At 36.9% G+C, this 22626-nt stretch overlaps 1 protein-coding gene across 1 annotated transcript in view; it reads left to right on the plus strand.

Annotated features, from left to right (window-relative positions):
- The window catches only part of AFF3 (ALF transcription elongation factor 3), a 192892-nt gene that overhangs the window by 145422 nt on the left and 24844 nt on the right, over window positions 1-22626 (plus strand). The window contains exons 9-15 of the mRNA XM_081946775.1: window positions 1780-1945; window positions 5560-6564; window positions 11563-11687; window positions 15358-15556; window positions 16968-17095; window positions 19211-19274; window positions 21222-21358. Coding sequence (XP_081802901.1) covers window positions 1780-1945; window positions 5560-6564; window positions 11563-11687; window positions 15358-15556; window positions 16968-17095; window positions 19211-19274; window positions 21222-21358 — 1824 coding nt within the window. The remainder of the gene's footprint in view (window positions 1-1779; window positions 1946-5559; window positions 6565-11562; window positions 11688-15357; window positions 15557-16967; window positions 17096-19210; window positions 19275-21221; window positions 21359-22626) is intronic.

Below are 22626 nucleotides of genomic sequence, written 5' to 3' on the forward strand. Positions count from 1 at the left end.
ACAAGCAGCCACAGAAATCAGGCAGTGGCGTGACTGCAGTGGTCCTAAGCTAAGTGGGTAAGACATCGCCTGAAAATAAGGCCTGGTGCTTATTTTGAGATTGAAAAGATAAGGCTTGGTCTTATTTTCAAGGAAACATGATACTACATTACCACATTAAAAAAACAAACCTAGAGCCATTTGAAATAGAGCCATAGCATCCTATCTGGTGATAAGTACCCCAAGAATATTTTACCAATCATTGAGGGCATTTGTCCTAGATTAATGTTGCACTACGTTTCTTCAACTCCCTGTATGTATCAACCTGATTATAAAGTTTCCACTTATACTAACACTTTCCAATATTCTGGATCAGTCTTTCTCAACCTTGTGAATTGTAAGATGTATGGGCTTCAACTCTAGGAAATGCTGATAGAACGGTCACAGGCTGATATTTTACTTAGCACTCTATTGTTGCTGGGAATTTATTTTTTCACAGGATTGGGCCCTTTTCAGTGGGATAAAAGTACCATAAGGTACTTTTTGGATGTTTGCTGAGCATCAATTACATAGCATGTTTGCCCAGTAAAACTTTAAATGCAGCTGGGATATGCTGTTAAGGGGAAGAACAATATACTGTAGCCTCCACTATTTTACACACATTTTGAATGACATTATTTAATGAGCATTTAGTGGAACTATGAAAAACCATGCCCAAATATTTCAGCCCTTTTATTTGTTTTACAATCTGGACATTTAACTAGCAACTGTACATTCCAGGTTAGTTTTCCTGAAGTTCAAAGTTGGATCCTAGTATTTTGAAGGGGAGGCATTTTTACATGGTCTCCTGGGAACTATACATCAGACAGAAAGACAAGAGAGTGGTGTTTTATTTAAGCTTCAGTTCATTGTTTTTTGTATCCTGCTTTTGATCAGTTGCTGGATCTGGAGAATGAGATGCGACCCAATCGGTATCAGGGCTTTTTATAATTTCACCCAGCACATGGCAGGATGCTACTACCAAAACCATGAGTTTGCTCCAACTATCAGACTTTTCTTTTGCTGGATTTGCATAGTTTGTGAGTGTTTTAATTTAAGCAAAGCTGCCGCAGCTACTTCTCTTTAGTATTAATTCTGTCCATGACATAATTTGCCAACATCTGTCATTGAACAATTTGTACAAGAAATATTATGAAATATTATGAACTCAAAATAATTGACCCCTCTTCAAAGAAAACAATACTATAATAAAGTTAAAATAATCAATGTTCTGTGTTGTGGTAAATAATTATACGTTTTCTTTCAAGTTCTTTTATTTTTAAATAAATAGTTGCAACCGTTATACAAAAAGGACCATGGAACTGGGGCTTGCATCAATATTTTACAGGGTATTTGCCCATCTTTTCATTAGGAATGCTTCTGTTCATAGATCCGGGCAACCATTTTATTTAAGCAGAGCCTTCCATTCCCACCTATTACAAGTTTTCTCTTTCAATTTTCCAACTGGCATACTGTACCTTGAATATTGAACAGCTTCACTGGGTTTATTTATTTTGAAGTTTGGGATGGAGGGAAGATTGTCTAAATGGAAGGGAACCTCTGAACATTCCATAAATACAGTAAATATGCCATATTTCCCACTTATTTTCCTATGAAATCTGAGGCTTTTTCTCCCAACCCAAAGTCCGTACTTGAGTGTGTCAGTAAAAAAGGATTTAAAAAAAAAAAAAAAACATGATTTAATTTGTAATTTTGTACTGTTTTCTCTCTCTCCCCACTCTCTGAATTTGGGTTCAACAGCAGCCCTCCTAACCAGCAATCCAGTTGTAGAATTTTGGGTGCCTCTAACAAGGGTTCAAGCAGCAGTTCAAGTGAATCGGAGAGCAGTTCTGAATCTGATTCAGAGACTGAGAGCAGTTCCACAGAAAGCGACTGCAACAAGCAATCACATTGTTCCAGCCCAGAGGTAATAAGTTAAATTTTAGTTTCTAAACCACTGGAACTTTTGTATCAGTAATATGTCTGGGACCAGGGAGCTTTAATATGGTATTGTGTGGAAATACTTTTTTTTTTTAAATAGGAAAATGCTGTTAGATGCAGCACAAGATGACATTTTATGCAAGGGGGAAAAAAGCATATTGAAATTAGTTTTTCCAGGCCTCATAAGGCTTTTTTTATAAAACCAAAAAGCTATTGCGCAAAGCTTGGTGTAAATGAGAACATTTTGTGTTCATTAAAACATTGATAGATTTCTGACATTGATGCCCAAGTAAGATAGGTGAGAAGACACACACAGAGAGAGATTGTGTGTATGTGTGTATGTATGTTTGTGTGCCACAGTGGCAGTGGTTAGAGTGGAGTACTGCCGGCTACTTCTGCTGATTGCCAGCTGACTGCAATTTGGCAGTTCAAATGTCACCAGGTTCAAGGTTGACTCAGCCTTCCATCCTTCTGAGGTCGGTAAAATGAGGACCCAGATTGTTGGGGTCAATATGCTGGCTCTGTAAACCACTTAGAGAGGGCTTAGAAGCACTGTAAAGCAGTATATAAGTCTAAGTGCTATTGCTAAGTGCTATGTACCATATTTATAAGGTATAAGAGTATAAGATGCACTCCCCCCCCAAAAGAGGCTGAAAATGTGGGTGCGTCTTATACTCCGAATGTAACTTTTTCGAAGCTTTTTTTCAGCCTTAATGAGGCGCTAATGAGTGAAGCATCTTCTGTGCTTTGCCTGCTTTTCTCATTGCTTCACTCTCCAACAGTCAGCTGTGCTTTAGAAGCTGTTTTTTATCCCCAATCAGGGGATAAAAAGCATGTGCTTGCACGCTCAAAACCAGAAAACGTATGTGCTGAAGCTGACCCAGACTAGCCAGATGAATACCTAGTAGGCAGAATTTTTCCCCCCTATTTTCATCCCCAAAAACTAAGGTCCGTCTTATACTCCGGTGTGCCTTATACTCCGAAAAATACAGTATGTATATATGTATGTATGTATGCATGTATGTATGTATGTATGTATGTATTGTGTTGTGTTGTGTTGTGTTGCTAATGATCATTCAGCATGCAGTTTACTTTCAGCCAGCCACATTAGTGATGCTTACTTGCTCAAAGTGCCTGACAGTTTCACATACATTTACATAAATACGCGCGCGCGCACACACACACGCACAGAGGTATGCATATGTAAATGTATGCGAATCTGTCAGGCACTTTGAACAGGTAAGCATCATTAATGTGGCTGACTGAAAGTTAACTGCATGCTGAATGATCATCAGTAAGACAATCTCAGATGTGAGCAGGTACATAAAGCTACTGCCACCAAAAGATTCAGGCATTGCAAAGAGACTTACGGACGCATCAGTGCCTCAAATAAAACTAATTATAGTTCTCTCCTTTAATCAACAGACAGGATGAGGTAGAGCACTGAATAATGCCTTTCATTAGCATTGGGAAATCATTGGATAATTCCTCTCCTACCTATAGAAGATTTCAGCAACAAATCGGAATCATTTCAGCGTAGCTATGTATTTTGCTCTGCGGATGTTATTTATTCATCCGTATTGTTTAGAAAACACTCTTCAAACAAATATTCCTGAGGAGGAAATTTAAGGTGTTCAAAAATATTTTTAATAATATAGTAAACATTTTAAACTCTTAGATAAGAATCCAGATTTAGTCAAAATAAAAATAGGCCCATAATCATTATTGGTTCAACCTGAACTGTTTTTGTCTGTTTTATTTGAGCTGCGTATTATTACTTTACTTGTTATTTATTTCTGCAACCTTACTTTAAACCAGAAGGCAGCTGAAAAAGCCATAATAAGATGTTTAAAACCTTCAAGTGTGTTATAAAAATGCATTGCAAGTGTATCCAGAATCCATTTCTAGCACGCTCCATTTCAATGCTTTAATCTATTGCCATATTGCAGCTGCACGACAGCTCATCCTGTTTATTTTTTTTAAGCTTCAGGAACTATGGAAATGAGGCTTCCCATAGGCAATGTCAGAGCCTGCAGTTACACTGTGTCTGTCTAGATTTAGAACAGGGGTGTCAAACTTGATTTCATTGAGGGCCACATCAAGATTATGTTTGAGGAGGGGCGGGTTGAGTGGGTGTGGCATGGCCAGCTTGACGTCTTGCAGCCGGTGAGCAGCCCTCCCAGGCTCTGTCTTTGGCTGCGACGGCCTCTCTGCCAGTGAAAATGGAGCCCGGGAGAGTTGCGCGGTGCGCCGACTGCAAGATGTCAAGCTGGCTATGCCCACCCTGACCATGCCACACCCACTCAACCCCTCCCTCAAACACAACCTTGATGTGTCCCTCAATGAAATTGAGTTTGTCACCCTTGTTCTAGATCTAGACAAAGGCAGTGTAACTGCAGACTCTGACACTGCCTATGGGAAGCCTGATTTCCATAGTTCCCGAAGCTCAAAAAAATTAAACATTAAAAAAATAAACAGGGTGATCTGTCGTGCAGCTGCAATATGGCCACAAAATAGCAACAGATTGAAAGCATTGAAATGGAGCGTGCTAGAAATAGATTCTGGACACACAATGCATTTTTATAACACACTTGAAGGTTTTAAACATCTTATTATGGCTTTTACAGCTGCCTTCTGGTTTAACGTTAGGTTACAGAAATAAATAAAAAGTAGAGTAACAATAAGCAGCTCAAATAAAACAGACCAAAGCAGTTCAGAGTCATATTTATGTTTGCAGCATCCGGAGGTGGGAGGGTGTCAGGTGATCCCCTTTTTCGACCTCCTGACAAGCAAAGTCAATGGGGAAGCTAGTTTCACTTAACAACCGTATTACTAATTTAACCACTGCAGTGATTCACTTAACAACTGTGGCGAGATAAGTCGCAAAATGAGGCAAAACCCACTGAACAAATGTCTCACGTAGCAACATGAATTCTGGGCTCAATTGTAGTTATTAAGTTGAGGACTACCTGTATCTAATCCTTGCAGAACTGAAGCTACTGATTGACAGAGAGATAATATGTAAGTACAGCTATATCAGGGGTGTCCAAACTTGGGAACTTTAAGACTTGTGGACTTCAACTCCCAGAATTCCCCAGCCAGCCAGGCTGGCTGGGGAATTCTGGGAGTTGAAGTCCACAAGTCTTAAAGTTCCCAAGTTTGGACACCCCTGAGCTATATAGAAAACCTAATAGTTCATATTCTTGGGCAGTTTAATTGTTTTTTTTCATCTGATAGTAATCAAAATTTCAAAATGGCAAAGTTTTATATGCTGGCCGTATACCGAATCTGCAGTTCGTAACAGTATAAGGGGCTCCCTAAAACTTCTATGAGTAAAGTTTTATAATATATTGAGATCCGGTTTGGGGTAGTGGTTAAGGCATGAAGCTAGAACTTGGGAGACTGTGAGTTCTAGTCCTGTCTTAGGCACAAAGCCAGCTGGGTGCCAATGGGCTCTAGAAAGAAGGCAATGACAAAGCACTTCTGAAATATTGCCAAGAAAACTACAGGGACTTGTACAGACATTCACTCAGAATAAACACTGATTTGAAGGCAAGAAAGAAAAGTGTAACATGTTGTGTATTAATCTTTATTTTCTAGCCCGAACAGCCGTCTCCAAACAAGTGGCAATTGGATAAATGGTTAAATAAGGTTAATCCTCATAAAGCTTCTGCTTTGAACCAAAATGGATTGGAGGTCTTTCAGTATTACAGCAAACTAAAAGAAGAAAGGCAAGACAATAAAAATGTACCTCCTGTTGGACAAGCCAGTTTCCAGGAAAAAGATATTAAGAATCTTAGTAAAGAAGAACTGAGATCTAGGACAGCTAACTTACCCCCAGGACACAAGGGAGGAAAGCAAAAAACACTTCCTTCTGCTGCCTCAAAATCAGTGTCTAAAAAACAGCCAAGGAGGACAGAGAGTAGCCTGGTTGGTGATAACTTAAACAACCATGCAGCTGACAATCTTGATTTGAACCAAATTCATTTGGCGAATAATAACATTTGTAATCAGCCCAAGACTAGGCCTTGCAGCAGCAACATTGAACAACAACAAGAACCACAGTCTGTGACTGCTGTGGAAAAGAGACGCACAAGAGGCTCAGGGAAAACAGCACCGAAGTCCAAGGAATTTATTGAGACAGAATCTTCATCTTCAACTTCATCTGACACAGAGTCCCAGTCCGAACAAGAGGAGTGTCCTTCACACAAACTACAGACCATAGCCTCAGCATCAGCTGGAAGTGACCAGAAACAAAAGAATTCAAGCAATAATAATGGTCACAAAAAACCCAATAATTGTGGTGCCTTTGGTTCCATCAACACCAGAACTAGCAATGATATAGCAAAAGAGCTGGAAGAACAGTTCTACACACTGGTTCCTTTTGGCAGGAATGAGCTTTTGTCTCCTCTAAAAGATACTGATGATGTCAAAGCACTTTGGGTCAAAATTGATTTGACTCTGCTCTCCAGAATCCCACGGCAATTACCTGAGGAGCCACTGATCATGAACACAGGAGTTAAAGAAGCCATTCAAATGCAATATAACATTGCTGCTGACCTGCCAGCAGAAAGAGTGATTCCTAAATCCAGAAGAAAACGAAAGGTAGGTTTTATATGTTGGTCTTGAAAAGGAAATTCATGATAGCACCTATTGGATACACATGGGTATCTTGAGATATTTTGGGGCAGAGATACAAACTTTTTCTTGCATTATCTCAATTCATGGGGATTAAGAGGGGTTCATAATCTGCAATATGGAAGTGCAGTACCCCAACTGAAGCCCTGCCTTTTTTGTTATGTATGTGCAAATGACACAGTGCATATACAAGGCTTTGATTGTGACACCATGCTTGCCTTCTTGAGTTTTTGGCACCCCTGCAGATGCCACTACTTCAACTGAATCCACAATTAAAGATCAGGCATGCTTTGAAATTTGGGTTAAGTCTACATAATCTTAAATGTCAATTTTTTCAATCCTGTTAGCTTTCTGTATTGGTTAAGGTTTACATTTCCTAAAAGCCAAAGGATCAACTACAGAAGCTTGAACATCTTATTAAAAGATTCGATGCTTGAGATAAAATCTGTAGTTTTCTGCTTAGAATATGGCTGTTGTCCTATTCCTTTGAGGTAGAGTTCTTATCTCATAAATAGTTTTTAAGAGCTGACAATATAACATGCAACCAGTTTGAGAAACATAAGTCATTTCTTTATTGTAATCACTGGGAACATGATTATATTTGTATTTACCCTAGCATTACTGTTTTTTTAACATGTATTTTTATTTATGTAATAAATTTCTATACCCTATTCTATGATATCACATTTCAGAGTGGCTTACTATAAAAATATTAAATTACAAGGATATACCAATAAATTAAAATAAGATAAAAACACATTTATGAAAAGTGATAAAAATAAAGGAAATAAATTATTCATCTATAACATTCAAAGGAAGTTTGAGATTAAATGAGGAAAGATTTTTGTATGCACTGAAAGAACTTGCTGTAAATGATAAGCATCTTCTGCTTTTAGACAGAGATGCTAGTATCTTTTCAGGTAAATAACATTATTTTACAATCTGTTCTCATTGTTTTGGGAATAAGGTGCTTATGTATCAAAAGTAGAAGAGGGTAATTCCAACTGTTGCATTGATTCAGGCTGATTTAAACCAGTAATAGGAATCCACTTGGTCCAATTCTGAATTCTCTTTACATATTGTTGCCCATTGTTGTATAATTATTCCAGCTTCACTCGTCTTCTCTCCACATGGAGAACTGAAAAGATTTCTATTTACCTGGAGCCCTAACAAGTCATACAGGAAGGGAAAATGACAAAATCAGTGTCCTTTTTATTTATACAATATAAGCAAGCATGTATAAACAGGGAGAAGCTTACATCACACTGTCACAGCATCCATTGTTAAACAAAATCATTGGAGGATCCAATCTGGGCCAGTCGCCTTGTCCAGAAAGTTTGTCTTCTGAACTTCCAGACTCGTGCTGGAGCCCATCTTCAGGGATCTTCTTCCTAGCCTAGATGAGGCCAGAGAGAAGTTACTGAAGATGGGCTCCAGCATAAATTTGGAAGTTCAGAAGACAAAACCTCTGGCCGCAGTGACCAAACCAGATTGGATCCTATAACATTAATTTGGGACAGATATGTTCACCTTCTTTTATGAAAATCATTGGATTCTATGAGCACCTCTGAGTCCCAGACTCACACAACTTGAAACTAAATTGCCTAACTCATACAGTAGTGTATGCATATGTGTGTGTGTGTGTTTATGTGTGGATATTAAAACAATAGGGCAGAACAACTGCTGTTATAAGGAAAACCTGGATTATGTTCATCTGCATAATATATGAATACATTGGACCATGGCCTCTTTCCTTAAGAAAAAATCCAAAGATATTGATTTTTTACATGCTTTTATTTTATTCCAAACAAAGTTAAAATAAAAAATGCAAAACTCAAAAAGAAAAAAAAACCCACAGAACACATGACAATCAAAGCATTAAAAAAGTGCATCAAAAAGTCATTATATACATATTACCTCCTCTAGTTGAAAACTGATTAATATATTACTATGACATAGTACCACTCCTTGCAAAACAAGCCCTCCAAAAAAATTTAAACTTCTAAATCTATTTGTACTTTTGTTGACCTGTTTTCTATATGTTATATTGACGACTAAGTAGTTAACAGGAAAAACAATTTTAGTGAAACAAAAAAAAAAAAGTTTCAAAACTCTCCGTTAAGAGGCTGTTATTGCAATCCACTAGTAGAAAATTTACCACAGTATCTTATCTATCCAAAATCATCCCAAAAGTTATAAAGAAATCATCCTGGGTCAAAGAGCCAAGCCCTTTTGTGTGTCTTCATCCACATCCAAAGATAAAACTTCAGATTTTAACATTTTTTAAAAGAATCATTAAAGATTGATCAAGCTTTCGAGAGAGGAATCCAGCTAGGAGCTGCACATTTCCCCACCCTCTTTCCTTAGGTTTCAGAGACTGTTCAACCACCTTAATCTGTGAAATTTAGCCAGGGAACAAAAAACAAGAAAAGTATGTATGCCTCTGTATTTTAATCCAGGATTATAAGAAGAGTTCAATGGAAACAAACTCTAAGTGTTTTACAAATTCAAAAAATATAGAATCCAGTGGTGAGAGTCTAAGAACTCCTCACTACCATCCCCCGAAAGTTACCATACTTTCCATATGGAAGGGGCAGAGGTTATCCAGAATAACAAAAGAAAAAGAGAGAAAAAGCAATTAGAGTTCAGCATTAATCAACTTTTAAAACAATAAGCAAAATAAAACAATGAAGTCAAAAAATGAAAGTTAAAATTCTGGCATGTTTAGAAAATTGAATTGCTTGACAGGAAAATGAATACGCCCAATGACTTTTCGATCGCTTCCATAGGGAATTGGGATTTTCAAGACAGCCCCCACCCCCCTTGCCCACTGGGTCCACCATCAGTTTAAAAGTTCTTTTGGGTCACTCTTAAGTAATCCCATTCAAAACCAAAAAGCAGCACTGCCAAATACCTAGCTTTAAAGGTGAAATCAGCAGATCGTTGGTAAGAGAAAAAAGAAACTCTTACCAAAAAGCAGCCAGCATGAAAGGGGAGCACAATACTGATTGTTTAAAATGAAAGTCTTTATTGTAACTATGATTCTAGTGAACAAGAGATATTGATAGTAAATGAATGTTACATTTCAGATTGGCCTAAGTCAAGCCTATAGCATTATAAAACACCAACCTAGGAGAACTGCTAAAGTATAAAAGTCACAGAGTGTTGTAAATTAGCTAAGGCTTGTGAGAAACAGTGACCCATCTAAAGTTTGTGAAATTGACCCAGTACATTAAGAGAAAATATCTTAATAAAGTGGGGGTCCCAGTTTTGCTCTGCTGATTAAATTTCATTCAGTCCAATAAAAATTTCATCTGCATGATTAGTAGCTTGAAAATAAAATGTTGATGCCAGACAAACACAGTAAAGTGCTTTCCCATGCTCCATGAAAATAGCAGGTTTTGACAGATGGTTAAGCCCCTAAATCTAGCCATCTGTCACAAGTCACTTCTTCTCCAAGCCCCTTCTGCTCCTCATGTTCAGGAGAGCAATTGGTGATAATTTTTCCTGCCAGCAGGTGACACTTGCTAGCGGAAGAAATGAAGCCAAGGAAATCCATCCATCACTATCCTTAACTTGTCCTATGTTAAAACTGTAAGGACAGCATCATTTCTCAGCCTTGATACTAAAGCAGAAGAGGGCTTGGCAACAGTTTTTATGTTGGCATCCTTTTCTGCTGGCTTAAGGACCAGTGCATGGCAGTCTGGCTGTGTCATTTGATAGCATATGTTGCTCCTATGCTTTCTGCACCCAGCTGCAGACAACAGCAGCTAATGGTAGGGCATATTAATATGAATAATGACACCAGCTATTTCTTTGTTCCCCAGAGAAAAAATGAGGTGATACACTGGGATATGTAGGCAAGTCTCTCCTTGCTGGAAGTGTGGACCAAGGATAGAATTGCAATAATATGTTTATAAGCTTGTGTACATGATAACTTCCTAAACCACAAAGTTTGAATGGACCTTATATAGAATCTTAATGGAGTAAAAAAAAATCTTCACAATCTACTTTCATTAAGGCATTACTTCTCTGGAATAGATCTTAATGGAGTAAAAAAAAATCTTCACAATCTACTTTCATTAAGGCATTACTTCTCTGGAATAGATCTTGCAATACATGCTTCATTTGCATTACATTGTAGTGTAATTTTTTAGCATGATTCAAAGACCACAAGTGGCTTGTTAAACCAAGAGGAAACCTACAAGCTTATTTTCTTTGTAACTTCCTTCATTATCTGGATTGGAACCTGTATCTTGAAAGATCCATAACCATGTACTGTTTGCCTCTAGGGCAGGGGTGTCAAACTCAATTTCATTGAGGGCCCCATCAGAGTTGTGTTTGATCTTGGGGGGCCAAGGTGAGTGTGGCCAGCTTGACATCACTCGTGTCGGGGCTCTTATGGTGGCCCAAGTGCTCTGCCAGCAAAAATGGGCTCCCAATCTCCATTTTTGGCTGCGACAGCCTCCTGCAATCCTCTGTAGCAAAAACAGAGGCCCTCCCGAGCTTGGTTTTTGTTGGCAGAGGCCCCATGGGCCAGTCCATCACTGTTTCCAAGGCAGCCCCACAGACCAGATCTAAGCACCACTAAGGCCGGATCCGGTCCAAGGGACTTGAGTTTGACACCATTGCTCTAGGGCAAAGGGGCTATCAAAAAGCCAAGAGAGCAGTCATAACTATGCAATTGAAATTCTACTGCTTTTTTATGTGCAATCCATGTAAATAAGAGGTAGGACTGCCATTTTGACTCTTTTTAATCATTCTCTACAGATGTACCTGTTAGCTTCAACTATTGAGCTAAAAGATTTGATATACATCAGAAAATTAGCAATTACTTAACATACGTTAACACAATTAACATAAAATAATAGTTATAATACTACCAAACTTGTAAAATACAAGTTCTACAATGATTCTATAATTTTGTACCAAAATACCATGCATATGAGGTGTTTTTTCTGTTAGCATGAAAATGAGGAAGAAAACAGAGAGACTAAGAAGATTCACACTGAGCAAGAATGTTCCTCCAATTTACTTCCTTCGGCCCAAGTTATTTCGTCACCAAATCATTACAAAACCATTAAAAAAAGGTATGTATTATCCAGCTGTCTAATATTTGATATAACATTATTTAATATCAAAAGAATTAAAAGCTGTCAGAATAATTTCGTGTTCAACTGCTGCTAACCTAGTTATAATAACTGAGTTTGATTATTAAACTTATTTTTCATCACTTTTGTTATCCATGGTTTTGCTCCAACTAAACAGTGTTAACAATTAGATAATGGGTATCAAGACCTAAGAAAAGATTTTTATGTATTCATTCATCTGCCAGTTTGTATATGCGTAAAATATCCCAAAACATGCATGGAATCATTGATTACATGAAACATGCTAGAAATACCACAATCTGGTCAACATTTTCAAACTGTGAATAACCAGAATATGCATAATGATATTGATGTCATTGAATAATAATTGTGTTAAATTGGTTAATTAAAATTGCCACTTTGACATGAATTTTAGGATGGAACAGGATATAGTCACAACTTGATTGGGGGGAAATAAATTTAATAAATAAAAATATTTAAAATGTTATAATTTTATGAAATGATTTATGTTTCCAAGATAATCTCATTTCTTATCATCTTTGATTTGTTAAAATGAAATTATAATGTATGACAGTTCACTTTGACCAATTTGCCATGACCAACTCTCTACAATCAACTCATTATGGCCAACTCACAAAGGCCAACTTGCTGCAGGACAACTTGCCACAGAACAACTTGTTGCAGGACAAAAGTTACACTAATATCAAAGAAATGGTGGAATAAATCATTAAAGGAAGGATGCAAAAGGAGGAACAGAATGAAATGATGAATGCAAAAATTAAAACAATTTTTAAATTTATTTTAAATAAATAGAATTTTTTAATTGACCCATGGCAAGTTGGCCATGTGAGTTGGCTGCAGTGAGTTGGCTGTGGTGAGTTGGCCATACCAAGTTGACTGCAGTGACCTTGCTGTGGCAAATTGTCCCATTCCCAATGTATTGGTATTTTTAAACTGAAATAGTGGCTTTTTTCCTCTTAATAAAGTACATTTTCACTAATGAAGATGGCAAAAAGAAAGCATTCTTTTGAAGTATTTTTATGGACTTCCTGTATTTCAAAATGACACTTCTTGAAGTAGGTTGATAGTTTCATTTTGATTTAGCTATGGTCCTGCTAACATTCCGTCATATCAATTTATTTGTTTATTTAAAGACTTCTATGGGCCACCCATCTTTTATGCCATAATTCTGGGCAGCTCAGAGAACAACAATAAAAACATAAAAACCATAAAACTGTAACAAAAACTCCCCAAATGTAAACACTCCACACCATACATCCACATTTGATTCCACTGTGCCCCAACCCCACCCTACTCCAACTCTTTAAGACCTTCTCAAAGGCCTGCCAGATCACAAGGGGAACATCGTTCCATGAGGGAGCAACTGCGATAGAGAATCTTTCTGGATGCTTGAATGATAACATTTACGGGAAGGGCCTAAAGTACACCCACCTTATCTGACTGGGTAGAATAATGGACTCTTTCAGTTCACTAAGTATTCGGTGAGTTCTTAATTTTAGTTAGATTGAAGTTCTATGCATTCATGCTAAAACCTTAGAAGAATTGGAATAAACTAAACTAAATTAATTAATAGATGATATGTAAGATCTTGAGGAACCTTTGCCTGCCAGAGTGTCCAGATTGGAGTGATGAACTGATTTGATTTAAATGCATCTTACTGTTAATTTAGGCAAAGATTTTAATGATGGTGTTGATTTACCAGAATCTATTGCAGACTGATTTCAGTCTCTTTCCTTATGTATCTTTCCCCATGGACTACAGTCCAAAGCATAGACCAACAAAGGCCCACTCCTATTGATAATGACACCACATGATAGTATCTAGGAACCTCTGTGTGTATTACAGCTTAAACGACGTGTATAAATTAAGGGAGGTCACAAAATAACATGGGCATGAGATAAAGTAATTGTGTTTAGTATTACATGCGAAATCATAGCCATCAGGGAATAGCCAGCTCAGCTGTGTTTCTGCATAGCCTCAGTCCTAATTGCACTAGCTAACTCAGTTGACGGTCTAGCAAGAGATCACAGTTAAGAAATGTAATTTGAGGGCTTAGAAATAAAATTTGATAGTGGCAGAAATATTTTCTTGGGAAAGATAAAGTATGCTTAGTGGATATGATGATGATGAAGGTAATGTAGTTTGAAGTTTGCTCTCTGAAAAATTGTCTAAAACAATTTGGAAAAAAAACATTAAAAAGCCATATCCAACATTTAAAATAAATAAAAGCAAACTTTCATTTTTAAACATGATTAAATCATAATGTTTGGTGGGTATTTGTCATTACTTTATACATACCCATCTTGCTATTCCTTTCAGTCCAAACAACATTAAGCAAAGCACAGAAAATAAGTTTAAGAAGTAGCAAAGAAATAAATGACACAAATTAAAGAAAAGACAATATAACTAAATTTAGTTTACACCAATCTTATTCCCTAGACTTCTCTATACTTTTGTGCCCTTGCAAGCTCCACCCTTCTTTCCATTGTATCCATATATTACTTTATACATTGAATTTTGCTCTTTAAACTTAATAATAATATTGTCTGTGAGATACCATCTGTGCAAGAGCCAGAGCATCAGTTCCGGTGGACTATGTAGGAAAGGAGTCTGTAATGCTAGATGCCTGCAGAAATAGGCCTTCTAAGGGGGAGAAAAAAGCAGATAATTTGTAACAGGGGTGTATTAAGGAGATTATTTGGGTTCAGGGGCTGCAGATTGCCCCAAGATGCTTGTAATACTTAGCACTAGGACTATCAGATCTGGGCTAGAAAAATCCACATTTACCAAAGAGATACACAAAGATCTCTTTGATTCTATCTCATGGACATCCAGTTTTTTGCTTTTTTATTTTCTTTGTTGTCCTCATTAACTAGGTTATTATATATTTCTGTCTCCTTGGGTCCTGTATTAATAACAATAGCACTTAGACTTATATACAGCTTCATAGGGCTTTTCAGCCCTCTCTAAGGAGTTTACAGAGTCAGCATATTGTCCCCAACAATCTGGTTCTCATTTTACCGACCTCAGAAGGCTAGAGCCCTGAGTCAACCTTGAGCTGGTGAGAATTGAATTGCTAACAGTCAGCAGAATTAGCCTGCAATACTGCATCCTATTAACCTCTATGCTACCACGACTTCTAAAGTTGTTAAGGTATATTACTTTATACATTGAATTTTGCTCTTTAAACTTAATAATAAGTTTAAAGCTTACCAAATGCAGAGAAATTCCAGCTCTCTGTAAACACATATTCTCTGTTATAGTCCATGTGATTTTATAAAGAGTCACTTGTAATTGTAAAACCGTGCTCCACAGCTTACATTTATTTTTAAAAGCCACATTTTATTTTCCAACCAACCTTTAAAGCAAGTCTTCATTTCTATATAAGTATTTTTAGTATACATTAACCATAAATTTGAAGCTTGACGTAAAAGGAAAGATGAGAAATGTGGTCGAATTTGTCCAACAACTCTTGGTACTTATGTTAAAACCTCTTTCCAGAAAAAAAGAATAATTAATCAAGTTAATCATGAAGTTATGGTAAAGCTGATAATGATCATAGTATATAAAAATATGTGTTCCTCATTCTGAGTGTTTTGACTGTCCATCTTGTAATTTCCATTTGTAGTTGGGCAACACCAATAAATAAAAATGAGAAAATGCTTCAGTCACCTAGTTCTCCCTTCTCTGATGCATCAAAGTATAAATTCTGTAATGATGATTTAACTTCTAGCAAAACAGATGGTAGCAACCCTTCGTCTTCCACATCCTCAAGTAGAAAGCACAAGAATGAGATTAGAACTTATCTACATCCTGGAGATTTCAGTGTAAGTTCTGATCACAACATATTTAAAGTATTTAAATATCCATTATTATTTTTGTTTATAACCCTCTCCATTTAGATCAGGTTGGGGAACTATGGCTATCTCAGGAATTCTGGGAGTTGGTCCACAGGTCATTCTTCACCCCCAATTTAGATGGTTTGGAAAAGTCTTTCTTAGGGTCCCACCCCTTTTAGAATTTAAGTATTGGGTGAGAAAACCTTTGATTCTACTGACATTCCAACTTTGTATGCTGGCATTATTGTATACTATTTAGAGAAGAGTGCATTGAAAATTAATTTTGTGAAAATTTGCCTGAGACAATGTAATATGTATTTCCTCACTATCACTTTCTCTCTGTTTCTTTTGGTAATCACTCTCTTCTGATATTGGATTTATACTTCTACATTAAAAAAAAACATTTATTTCTAAAGTGCCTTTAGAGATGCTTAGCTTATTACTTTACTTTTTTTCAAATTTAGAACTTAGAGGGCTAATTAAATATGGAAAAATACACAGTATATTGAACCTGCCTCTAACTGCTAGAACTAAACTCTCTTCATCTACAGTGAAACTTAGGAAACAGAAGAATGGTAGTCCAACCTATGATACAAACAGGGATATGTTTACATTGAAATCTCATTTTGTAAAGCTGTACATGTTTCACTATGATTAATCCTATTCTTCTGTGAGTTCAATAAAACTGAAACGTCTTTGTAATCTTGCATAGAATTGTATCCTAAAATTCATAAGATTATGCTCAGGTTGTCATCTTATATGCAGAGGTGGGTTTCTACCAGTTCACACTGGTTCGGGCAAACTGGTAGTGGTAATTTGGCCTGGGTTGCAGAACCGGCAGCGACCCAGGCTGGCCATGCCCCTAAACCGGTTCCCCGGTCTCTGCTGCCATTGCTGCCATGGTTTTTATTAGCTTTTAATGGTCTTCACGCATGCACAGAACAATTTACAGTGAACTGCGCATGTGTGAGCACATGCACGAAGCGAACCAGTACTAACTCCACACCCCTGATGTTATGCATATATTATCTAGAAGAAAGTTTTACTGAATTCAGATACACTTTTTTGATAGATGTATGTAGCATAAGATTCCACTGAAATAATTCTCTGAGAAAAAAACAGTTATATACAGGAGCGATACCTGCAAATAGATTTGGTTATTTATTTTCTCAACTTGCAGTTGGAAGGTTTATAAATAAATACAAATATCCATACTAAAATGGTACGGCCTATTGTTGTTGTTGTTGTTGTTGTTCTGAACTGCAATTGTTTACATCCATAAAAATACTGCAGGGGCCATAGTCCCTAAATGTAATAATACTTCTAAACTTGTTTACAATTATTATTGATGGTTGAATTCATGATTAGTTCCTGATTGTTAATTTTACTGTTTACTCAGAAAGCCATGTATATCAGTTCAGAAAATACTCTGTTCTGCAACAGGACACAGTGCCAAAAAGAACCATGGTCATCTATACTGACTGTGCCCAAAACCTGTAGGAAATCAAAACTTATAGTTAATAATGGGTAAGTTAATTGTTTCTTCTGTAGAAATCTTTCTTTCTTCCCTTCCTTCCTTCCATTCTTCCGTCTTCTCTCTTCTCTTCCTCTGCTTCCAGCCTAAAATAAAATGCTCACGACAGGGCATCATAAAAGTGGATATATGTGGACTTCAAATGTACCTATAGAATTGTCTTCCATGCTTGTCAGAAATGCTTTGTGTACGTTAGTCTGTGCCTGTGTGTGTGTGTGTGTGTGTGTGTGTGTGTGTGTGTAGATATGTGTGTACATTTATTTACAGATTTAACATTGTTTTTAATGGCATCAATTCTAAAATCACTACAACCATTGCAAAGAATTATTATTAAAACAGTACTGGAGAAAAAAATTTAAATGACACTTAAATATTTTTTGCAGTTAATAGTAAATAGGTTTTAGATTATGTTAAGTAATACTATTGAGAGTTAGAGAAGAAATCTGGTAAATTAGATTTTTCAGATTAAAATGATAGTAGTGAAATGATATCCCTATAATTCAGGTGATATACATAATGTTTTTATATTTTATAATAGGGTTTCTATCATTAAGTGATGTCATATTTTATGATATCAATGATCTTGCTGATAAAACTTCTAAAGATTTATCAGCTCAAACAATTTACAAACTGCAGCTTTGTCCCTATAAGAAATCTTTGCTACAATTAAATTATTGAGATTAGGCTCTTAGCCCTCTTGGTTTTTCTTAAGGTATTTTTTTTATTCTCTTTTTTGCTCCCACATTGTTGGAAGTCTATAAAGATGGTCTATAGAAAAAATGTTTGCCTCTTCCTTTGTTTTCCTTTGTCTTCCAGTTCTTTTTGTGAACTGCTTTGGCTCAAGGACAGCAAATTTAGCTACCTTTGTTCATTCAAGCTGGTTTCATTAAAGCACATCATGCATCAAACAATAAATTATTAGCAGATCCTTGATACATAAACACATTAGATTCAGAAGAGGTTGTCTTGGACATCAAGAAAATCTATGTCATTGTACAAATTATATTTTTAAAATATATTTTGGTTAAACTTGATTATTTCTTAAATTTAGTTGATTGGTATTTTAACCCACAAGCAGAGCTTATCTCCAACTGAATTAATTTTTTATCCTTTAGGATGTTATGTTGAGCTTATTAAAGATGTCTACTTTCTCCTTTTACTTAAGTTGATGTTATAATCACTGCTCTGCTTTAGTAAGTAATATAAGAATGTTCCATGTAGCAGAGTGTGCTGGAATGGAACAGAATTATTTGTTGATTATATTTATGCCTTATTGATCATTTATTTTATATTTCATTCATGAATTTTTAACTACCTTTATTCTGAATAACTGTGGGTTGTAATGATTGCCAACATTCTTTATCAAAACATAATGCAATTGCTTTGCTCACTGTCCTAATGGCCTGACCCAAGAGGAAAAAAAGCTCAAGAGAAAAAAAGAGGTTTCCAGAGCAGCTAGCACAATTGGGGCCATCAGTGGATTTACTATTCCATAAGGCAGGTGTAGGCTTTCTGCGTCCCATTAGATAACATGAAGGAACTTGAGGCACAACTGTAGACAATGGAGGCCTCAGATAACAAAACCATATTCTATGAAGACATGTATTGTATAGATGGCAATCAATATGTTGAATGCAGAATGCTTACTGGGAGCCCGGTGCAATTCATCCAGTGAAGTTACAATAGCTACACCAAGATGCACCATTTCCGTTTCTTGGTATGTGTAGCCCTGTGTAGAGTATGTTGTAATAATCCAGGCAAATGTTTTAAGATATTTAACTTCATATCTTAAATTGCAATGTAGCAATGCTCTTAATTACGGTAGGTTCTTCACTTTTAGAAACTTTAGAATACATCTCATTTAAATTAAAAAAACTTTTACCAAAAAGAGATGATATTTTGCATCTTAATTATATGTTGTCTATGATGTTTCTGCATAGTTTGATAGCTTACTTTTGCCTAATTTTTCTACTGTTATTTGGAATCCATGAAATATTGAGCTCATATTTGTTTTAGAGATACCATTAAGTAAAATGTTTTAATATACCATACAAGGAATATATATCAAACTCAGGGTTTTTTTTTCCTTATATTTCCTTTCATTCTAGATTGCACAATTTAGATTATTTTATGCAGGAAGCTAAAAGAAAAAAGCATAAAGCAGATGCAATGGTAAGAATGCTTGAATTCCTGATACATTATTCCAATTTATCTGTACAATAAAACTTTCTTAGGAAAACTTTACTAATACTAATTTTTAAAACCTCCTAACATAAGCATATCTCTTACTAGCACTGATTTAAATATGATCAGATATGTAAACAATTATCCAAGATCGATTATCAGATACTTTGGGGGTAAATTAAAATTTGAGATAGTCCAGTTCTTTTTTTTAAAAGTATTTTATGGGTGTTACACTGCATTGGTTTAGCAGACCCCATTATCAAATACTTAAAGAGTCATTTGTAAATTAAAATGCTACAGGCCAGGCCTGGGCTAAGATTTTCAGAAAGCAGTTTGATCCAACACTGATTTCTTTGAATAAGTGGAAGATACAACACTATTTGCAAACCCTCAATTTGTTCTATAAGCCAGAGTTCCCCAACCTTTCCAACTTTGCATCCTGGTGGGGGAGGGGGGGAGAGGGAATGGTTCCATGTGAGCAGTGAGCAAGCGCAGGTGCACAAGTCCATTTGCGAAAATGATGGGCACATGTAGCTGCTGCTCACGCAAATCGGGTATGCAGGTATGCACTTACCCGCTGCTCATACCACTTCCGTGGCCTGGTTACAAACGGCTCAAGGTCCAATAGTGGGCCGTGGCCTGGGGGTTGGGGATCCTGCCATAAGCAATAGTGTATTCCCCTCCTCCTCCTCCTCCTCTTGAAAGGTTGCGAAAATACCTTGCTTTTCGGAAAGCTTGCAAGAGGAAGGGGAATTTGCAATAATCACCCTTCATTCATGAAAACCTCTGCTAAACTGCTTAGCCATTTGTGAATGCAACCACAGCATTAGATACCATCACTGGATATATCTGCAAGCTTCTCCTGATATCAATGGGCCTTGATTTAATAATGCTAGACATGTCTTCAGTACAATGTACATGGGAGAATTTCTTGCAGCTCTAGGAAAGAGGCAATGGCAAACCACTTTTGAAAAAAAAAACGTTCCAAGAAAACTGCAGGAATTTGTCGACACAATTGCTAGGAGTCAAAACACTGTCTCTCTCTCTTTCTCTCTCACACACAAAAAATAAAATGATTACTGATTAAATTAGAGGTGTTTAGGCTTCAAAGATTTACTCTGATCTTTGTGCCCAAACCATATATAATACAGGATCATGTTTTTATAGTCCTATTTCTCTTTACATTTATTTCTTGTGACCACTTCTATCTATATTTCCCCGTTTCATTTGTAAATACTACAGATAGATCAGCTTGGCTGCACTGGTGTAGACTTTATATTTCAGCATACCAAGGCCTGAATTTGTTTTCCTTTTTTCATGATGTGCCTTACTGAGCTAAAGATAAAGATGCACATCAAACTGAGCACATCTCCTGCAAACATCCTGGCAGTTTTCTTGGCAGCATTACAGAACTGATGCTTTCATCCAGGGCATTTGACGTCCCAGTCTATCCAAGAGCTCTGGAATTTGCAAATGGTCTCACAGCCAAGTACTTATCACAGCTGACTGCTTAGCCACCAAAGTTAGTTAGGGGCTGCCACCTCCTGGATCTTGATATGTTACAAAAATCGCAATTCACCAGATATTCCTATCTTCTCTGCTGAGAAATTTACCAACTACAGATCCAGAATCTTAAATTATAATTGAAAGTTAGAATAAAATATTATCCTGTTCTGAAGCTGAGATAAGTGGTTTCTTGGTTCAAATTAAATTAGATTAAGTAGACACTTTCTGACTTAGCGAGTACCTTGAGGGCAAAAATCTTTTACAAATCTGAAAACAATCCAAACATCCTCTTTTTTTTTCTCTTTTTTTTTTGCTAATATAAATATTCTGCCTCTAGTATAGAAAACATTAGTGAGAACTTATTGCTACTCTAGAATAGATACAAATACATTATTTTGTCATGTTTTTCCTGCTGGTTTTGTCTTTAAGGTGGAAAAATTTGGCAAGGCACTGAATTATGCTGAAGCTGCGTTATCATTTATTGAGTGTGGAAATGCCATGGAACAAGGACCCCTGGAATCAAAGTCCCCGTACACAATGTACGCAGAAACTGTGGAGCTTATCAGGTGCGTTTCTGACAATACTCCAACAATTGACTGGCTCTTGTGCTCATACAGAATACAGGTGGTCCTCTACTGATTTCTTAACAACCATCCAAAGTTATGACAGACACCGAAAAGCTACTCATAATCCATTTTTGAAGTTTAAATGGCTGCACTCCCTCCCACAGTCGTATTTTAGGCATTTGGCAACTACATCACCTTTACAATCATCGGCAGCATCCTGCTATTTGTACAAATTTCAGCAAATGAATTCACTCATTGTGAATTATTTATCCCCAAAAATACAACCGAGAAAATTGGTCTTTGTTACAAATAATGAGAAAACTTGTAGCTTGCCTGTTACCTACTGTACAACATTTATTCAACATTGATCAACTTTTACATTTTTCTGGGAAGGAAGACTAGTAATGTTAAAAGGACAGTGTAGACAGAATTAAGGGAGGCGTCCTCACCTCTATTCTTCTGCTCCTGTATGGCCACAATACAGTAAAAGTAAAATAATTCAGATACATTATTGGATGCTGTCTGTATTCACGGAAGGAAAAATAACCTTGGGTACTGTTTTCTTTGGAGAAAAATAGTTTGGGAACATATTTTCATAATAATATATGAAATAAAGCAAAATTTTACTTTTATTTACTGGGCTTTATATGGTATATTATCACTCAGTAGACTGATCCAATCCAACAGGACTCTAGTAATAATAATAACAACAACAACAACAGTAACAATAATAATAACGATAATAACAATGGTGATGATGATGATGGAACTGGAAAAACTTGGCTGAACTGGAAAACTTGGACTGGAAAATGTGCAAACTTTTGAATATGTACCACGCTTTACATCCACGAAGTGACATCGACAGGTTGTACCACAGGTGACACATGGAGTCATTTGTCAGGGCACGCAAGGCATTGCCCTGTCAGCTGACCTTTTTTTGAGGCCATTTCTTGTCCTCCGGAGGCTTCCTTGAAGCTCCCGGAGCACAAAAAAACGGCCCTACAGCCAAACTGGAAGTTCAGGGATGGACTTCCAGTTTGTCCGTAGGGCTGTTTTTCGCCCTCTGGATCCTTCAGGGGCTTCACGAGGCTTCCCTGAAGGCTCCGGAAGGCAAAAGCCGGCCCTACAAGCAAACTGGAAGTGACTTCCGGTTTGTCCGTAGGTCCATTTTTTGCCCTCTGGACCCTTCAGACAGTGAGTGCCAAAAGCAGGGGGGGGGGGGGGCACTGGTCACACGCATATACGTGTGGGGGGGTTGCGTGCATAGC

Source organism: Natrix helvetica (assembly GCF_964273705.1).
Source record: "Natrix helvetica genome assembly, chromosome: 3".
NCBI lineage: Eukaryota > Metazoa > Chordata > Lepidosauria > Squamata > Natricidae > Natrix > Natrix helvetica.